This window comes from Berghia stephanieae, chromosome 6, assembly GCF_034508935.2.
Source record: "Berghia stephanieae isolate SIO BIC M18660-M18661 chromosome 6, UCSD_Bste_1.3, whole genome shotgun sequence".
Lineage (NCBI taxonomy): Eukaryota > Metazoa > Mollusca > Gastropoda > Nudibranchia > Aeolidiidae > Berghia > Berghia stephanieae.
The window spans coordinates 66228240-66235739 of NC_088365.1; the positions used below are offsets into that span (position 1 = coordinate 66228240).

The window sequence follows — 7500 nt, forward strand, 5'->3', positions numbered from 1 at the left end:
CTAATAATACTACTACTATACTACTACTACTACTACACTAACTACTACTATACTAATATAACTATATACTATATACTATATATAATATATAATAATAAATAATAATAATAATAATATAATAATAATAATAATAATAATAATAATAATAATAATTAGTAACAAGAAAAAATAACAATAATAATAATAATAATAATAATAATAATAATAATAATAATAAATAATAATAATAATAATAATAATAATAATAATAATAATAATAATAATAATAATAATAATACTAATAATAATAATAATAATAATAATAATAATAATAATAATAATAATAATAATGTAATGACTATGATGTTGATGACGATGATAATGATGATGGTAGTAGTAGTAGTAGTAGTAGTAGTCGTAGTAGTAGTAGTAGTAGTAGTAGTAGTAGTAGTAGTAGTAGTAGTAGTAGTAGTAGTAGTAGTAGTAGTAGTATTGTTATTATTATTATTATTATTATTATTATTATTTTATTATTATTATTATTATTAATATTATTATTATTATTATTATTATTATTATTATTATTATTATTATTATTATTATTATTATTATTATTATTATATTATTATTATTATTATCATCACCATCATCATAATCAGCATCATCTTCATCATCATCATCAGCATCTTCATCATCTTCATCATCATCGCCACTAATTTCTCAAAAAGCAAAATTACACAAACATGCATTCATACATTATCATGAGGCTAATAAAGTAATAAATTTGACTAATCTATGAAAAGTAATTTTGCTGTCTTTAGGGCTCTAATATGGCATTTGTATACACAACAGGAATGCACCATATTGATGAATGAAGTAAACACAATGAAAGACAAATGAATATTTAATTTACGGAGATGTAAAATGCAATAGTTAGGTGTATAATATTATAAACGTTTTGTGATTTGCAATGTTAACCATTGTCTCCTTAAAACTGTTTTGATAACAAATGAACGAAAACCCAACACGCCACTCCCCATTTCCGGTATAGGTTGCCCCAAGTATGAATGGCGTCGTATCGCGTGCTAAACGTACATCGCAAGCGATCTGGTAGTACAGATGTATATCTATGATTCTCCCCCAGAGATTGATGTTGTCCAAATTCCGTCTGGCTGCACGTATCGTCATCTTCTGCCAACGGCTGGCAAGGGACCACACCGGAGAGTAAGCCAGATATTTAATTTAGAAATTATCCTTTTCCTTACCAACAATAGGAAAATCCCCACATTCGTTACGATTCAACCGACTATTTTCTCATTCTGATTTCTCTTGTACATCACAACATGTAAAGCAATTTAAATGCGTTGATTATAATTATAAATACTAAACACTGTGTTGTAGACATCATTTTGCTGAACAACATTCTGTATAGAAGACACTTGTTACTTTTTTGTTTGAGTAAGAAAAGTCTATTCTTGTGTTGGGTGGGAGTGAATTTTCGGGGGAAATTCTAAAAAGACTGGTAGGGAAATAGTTAAGGAGCAGGCACCAGTGTAAGATAAAGATCTGAACAAGTGTGTATGAAAGATGCCAGAAAAAGCAAGAAAGAAAAATACAAGGAAAAAAAAAACATCCCAAAAATCAATCGAACTCGACTCTGGATCGAACCTGAGACCTTCTGATTATTGGTCAGACATGCTATCATTACATGTTTGACCGGTAATCAGAAGGTCTGGTGTTCGATCCCCAGTCGAGCTAGACTGATTTTGGGATGTTTTTTTTTTGTATTTTTCTTTCTTGCTTTTTCTGGCATCTTTCATACACACTTGTTCAGATCTTTACGTCAGATAATTGTGTCGTGTCCCATCGATCTGGTTTTATATCGGGGTGAACCAGCTGTCAAAAAAAGTGAATTAACACGTTAAAAGTCGTACTTTGGAAAAACACGAATTAAAAAATTTGGCCAGAAAACTCGTCCTTCAAATATTAATCTATCAGGGTTGAGAGTTTTTGCCAAGAGGAGGATCATTTAATTCGATCGATTTTAGGACGAGTTTTCTGGCCAAATTTCTAAATACGTGCCTTTCCAGAGTACGATAATTAACTGGTGAAAAGTTAGATTGATCAGAAAAGTGGCATTTCAGTTTTTGGCATGATTAAAAAAAAAGACATTTAATTCTCGATAATGCCACAAGCTAAACCCAAACGTATTTGTAAAAATTACAATATATATTTTGAGTAGCATCGAGACCACTCAGATACTAGGTTGAGGTTTCTCTCACATTTGTATTCCCCCCCCCCCAGCCCCCCCCCCCCAGCCCCAAGCATTAAATTCAACATTAAAAATAGGCTTAGATTTATTTTGATTATGTATAAACACCCATTGACGTGTACATATATGCAGGTTTGACATCCGAACCACCGACTTATGGGCCTAGTTTAACATTGTTATAATGGACAATATTTTGCGTCCTTTTTTGAGATTTCCATTACAACAATGAGCCCATAAGGAAGTGGGTTATCAGACCTAAAAAGAAGTGCACGTTGATACCCACCTATAGTATACACATGCTTTACAATTTATGTACAAGTATTTTTAATGACTGAATCAATAGGTCGTCATCAAACTTTTGTGTTTTCTGACATTTTATTTAATTGGAATTTTCTTTTATATTCTTTCTGCTTTTTCTGAAAACAGCTGTGTATGAAACAGTGCCAGACACAGCCAGAAATAAATATACCAGAAAAAAAAAACATCTCAAAAATCAGTCCTCTTTGATTGGGGATCAAACCTGTGACCTTCTGATTGCCACAAGCAAGAAATCAATCAGAAGCTCTAAAGTTCGATTCCCAGTAGAAGAAGACCAATGATTTTGGGATGTGTTTTTTTTTCTTGTATTTTTCTTTCTTGCTTTATCTGACACCTTTTCTTAATAAATAAGTAAAATAATATTATCTTTATTCATCCCATAGGGGAACTTTGTCTCTAGGGTCCAAGGAATGACTGGAAAAACCCAGGCATCAGCCGCAATGCAGCGCCGCAAATAAAGCTAGTGTGCGGTGACTTGGTCAAGGTCACACAGCGCAGCGGCGGGTGATCGAACTCGGTACCTTTCCGGTACGAATCAAAGATCGTACCACTGAGCGACGCTGCAATTTTTCTTCCACACTTTTATTCAGATTTCCAGTGTGTGCTCCTTATTTTGTCACTTCAACATCTGCTGGTTTTTCACACGCACTTTTTTCCAATGACTTTTTATTTCCTGCATCTCAAATCACGTGATCCTCCAGATCTCACGACAACACAGAGTTCTCTACCTTTATGAAAATTGACTTTCGTGGAGAATACGAGCCAGCCGATTTACTTTTCGACCCGTCAAAATACAAAGCCAACAAACAAGTAAGTTACCAACAAACAAGTAAGTTGACCACAGTTCGTGTGTTGAGGGCTATCTGGTTCTATCTCCATATTTGTTCAAATTGAGAAAAATTGATTTAAAGTTCTTTTTGTTAATAACCTTATATAAACTTCACCCACTCTTTTGTGCAAGCGTGTTTGTAGCAATCGGTCTCCAGCGGGGGATTCCAGGGACGCGACGTGGACCCTTGCTACATGTCCGTCCCCCCAACACCAACAACAACAACTCTTCCATAGTCAGGGTCGTAAAAGGATAGCCACTCGGCCCTCACCATGGGCAACTTTAAGTTCGTTAGCTTCAACGCAGAAGGACTGTCATCAACAAAGATAGAATAACTTTACTGTCCAACCTCAAGGCAAACATGCTCTGTCTATAAGAGATGCACAAGACGCGATCCACTCTTTTATACATCTTGTATACGTCAATTTCCCGATTTGTTTGCCTTGAGGTTGGACAGTAAAGTTAATCTATCTTTGTTGATGACAGTCCTTCTGCGTTGAAGCTAACGAACTTAAAGTTGCCCATGGTGAGGGCCGAGTGGCTATCCTTTTACCACTTTTTTGTCAGACAAAGCCTTTTAAAATCTTGATTGTAACGCATGTAATATCTCAACATTTTTCAAGACTCAATGTAGAACCAGTATTGTAACGCATGTAATATCTCAACATTTTTCAAGACTCAATGTAGAACCAGTTAATTCTCATCCCATGTATTATCAAAATGTCAACCAACGCCACAAAGCTGATTAGGTAAATTCACGAGATAGAATAAATGTCACTTTTTCGTAGTTTGGCATCTTAAGAAATTCTATTTATTCTCTGGTGTGTTCAATTATGATTTGGTCTGCAGCAGAGATATCGTTCTTGCTACCTGCGGCTATGCGGTCTTGTGGTATGACACTCGCTTTCGGATCGGAAAGTCTTGTGGTTAGGGCCTAGCTAGGCGCATAGTTGAGTCCTTGATAAAGATTCTTTACTCTCTTTCTCTCACAGTACTCAGGTGTAAAATGAGTACCCGGCCGTCAACGGCGTTGTCTCTGTCAAAAAATTGTAATATCGCCTAACAGGCATCATGTCTCGTTCTACATCTTAAGTGTTGCTCTTGGTCAGGGACCCTTTGTAAAGCTCTTTGAACACATTTAATGGATATTGCGCTATATAAAAACTCAATTCAATTAAAACTTTTTTTAAAATGCACGTCATTGTTACATTGTGAAAACACCAAATCTTGTTCTTGCCTAATTCTTCGATTTATCTTATAGGGATTGTAAATGTACCTGTAATACAACAAATCAGCCAAAATGTTTTAGAACATTTATTTGTTTCTCTCCCCTTCTCCACAGACCAGAATATCAGAAGAGTTTATCAGAATCATGTCACTAGAACCCGAACAGAGAACCCAACAGGAGATTTATTATGTGAGTATATTCACTGAACGTCACAAACTAGAGTTTGAGAATCGTCATTAAAAATAAACTATATTATATCTAGAGATTACCTTTTAACTAACAACGAAATAATTTTAACTATTTACATATAAGTTATACTAACTTGTGAGTAGCAGGCTAGAGCACCCATATAGCAATACCGTTATATTGAAGACGCACATGAGGAATGAGTGTGAAAAAGATACACACAAACACATACGCACACACACACACACACACGCATATATATATATATATATATATATATATATATATATATATATTATATATATATATATATTTAAGAGTGTTGGTGGGTACTCGTAGGTACGAAAGTGCTCGATAATGATGGTTAGAGCTAGTATAGAATGCAAATTGTCACTCACATTTTTTGTGGCCGAGACGAATCACTTTTCTACGGACATTACTATGGATTACGCCGACTGAAGACGTGTAAGACACAGAAACGAATCGTCTCGGCCACAAAAAATGTGAGTGACAATTTGCATTATATATATATATATATATATATATATATATATATATATATATATATATATATATATATATATATATATATAGATATATAGATAGATAGAGAGAGACACACACACACAGAAGAGAGAGAGAGAGAGAGAGTGAGAGAGAGAGAGAGAGAGAGAGAGAGAGAGAGAGAGAGAGAGAGAGAGAAATAAAGAGTGAGAAAGAGAGTCAGAGAGATAGAGATTCAGTGAAAGATAGATATATAGATATATAGATAGATAGATAAAGAGAGAGAGAGAGAGAGAGAGAGAGAGAGAGAGAGAGAGAGAGAGAGAGAGAGAGAGAGAGAGAGAGAGAGAGAGTAATATTATATATATATATATATATATATATATATATATATATATATATATATATCTTTTCCGATCTGAAAACTGTTCCAATCCAACAATATCTCTGCCACCCAAAACATCGCCAGGTCCAGATAGCAACTCGAAACATTCCCTGTTTCCAAGACTTCCCTGCCAGAATGCAGAGAAAGATTGCAGAACGTGGAATGTACGAAAGGTGGGTTGTGACCAAAATTGGGACATTTTAATTTTTGTAACTTTGAGATTCAAAAAAATATTTTTTTGGGTAAATGTAAGAAATTAGTGTTTTGTAACTCTGAGAAATTTTAGTTTTTGTAACTTTGAGAAATTACTTTTTTGTAACATTGATTCTTGTAGAATTGAGAAGTTTTAGTTTTTGTAACTTTGAGAAATTTTTTGGTTGTAACTTGATGCTATAGATAGTATGAAGTTGACGCCACTCAGGTCTTTGTTATTGGTTTTTTTCCATCCACTTTTATGAGTAATTCTAGCTAAACTGTATTAACCAAACTATAATACGTTCAAGGTTACACATAGTTTTGTGTGTTGGTCCGTTATACTTCCGGATGGCAATGTTTTGAGCTTCCTAGACAAGCGCATACTATCTATAAGACACATTTATTTGACTAATTTTCGAAATTTTTAAAACTCTTTAAAAAGTTTAAATTCATTAATCAGAAACAAAAAATACAAGAGTAGTGAATTTATTCCATTTCTTCCTTACGTAACACTTTAGCTATGACTCGAAACGTCTTCTGGTACGACAAGGTCATCCGGCATCTGGCTACTACTTTATTCTCTCTGGCTCTGGTAAGGAAACATCATCATCATCATCATCATCATCATCATCATCATCATCATCATCATCATCATCGTTGTCATCGTCGTTGTCATCATCACCATCATCATCATCGTTGTCATCATCATCATCATCATCATCATCATCATCATCATCATCATCATCATCATCATCATCGTCATCATCATCATTGTCATCAACATAATCATCATCATCTTCTTTTCTTTCTCTTCTTCTTCTTCTTCTTCTTCTTCTTCTTCTTCTTCTTCTTCTTCTTCTTCATCTGCCTCCTCCTCATCATCTTTTTCTTCTCCCTCCTCTTCCGCTTCTCATAGATAGACACCATCACCCTCATCTCTTTCCCCTTCTCTCTCTCTCTCTCTCTCTTATTATCTCTCTCTTTCTCTCTCTCATTCTCTCTTGTCTCTCTCTCCTTATTATCTCTCTCTTGTTTTTCTCTCTCTTTTATTTCTCTTTCTCTCTTTATATCTCTCTTGTTTCTCTCTCTCTCTCTCTCTCTCTCTCTTATTTCTCTCTCTCTCTCTTATTTCTCTTTCTATCTCTCTTTCTCTCTCTCTCTCTATCTCTCTCTCTCTCTGTCTCTCTCTGTCTCTCTCTCTCTCTCTCTCTCTCTCTCTCTCTCTCTTCCCCCTCTCTTTCTGTCTTTAAGTTCCCTTAGACCAAGCATCCCATGTATCCTATTTCTATGATCCCATATTTATTCCATCCACAGTGGCTGTCATGGTGTTGAAAGAAGGCGCAGGATTTGCAGAGTCCGTGGCCTATCTAAATAAAGGGCAAACATTCGGGGTAAGCCAGGACCATAGAATGGATGACGATGACGTCACTCGGCTCTGATAATATTCTGACAATAAGGATTATTCTAAAACGTCAAGACCGTTAAACTCGAGATCCAATCAATGTGAAAAACGAATACATTTTTGATAGGAAATGATACAGGTGACGTCATCGGAGGGGCTGATGACGCTAAGTCTTGAACTCCTGGGTTTGGAATGTTGAACT

The 7500-nt window shown here is 34.9% G+C and overlaps 1 protein-coding gene across 2 annotated transcripts in view; it reads left to right on the forward strand.

The window, feature by feature from the left end:
• The window catches only part of LOC144975487 (uncharacterized), a 57418-nt gene that overhangs the window by 37128 nt on the left and 12790 nt on the right, over positions 1-7500 (forward strand). For both annotated transcript variants that reach the window (XM_078919615.1, XM_078919616.1), the window contains 6 exons: positions 1124-1203; positions 3271-3379; positions 4741-4815; positions 5786-5874; positions 6415-6488; positions 7211-7287. In XM_078919615.1, coding sequence (XP_078775741.1) covers positions 1124-1203; positions 3271-3379; positions 4741-4815; positions 5786-5874; positions 6415-6488; positions 7211-7287 — 504 coding nt within the window. The remainder of the gene's footprint in view (positions 1-1123; positions 1204-3270; positions 3380-4740; positions 4816-5785; positions 5875-6414; positions 6489-7210; positions 7288-7500) is intronic.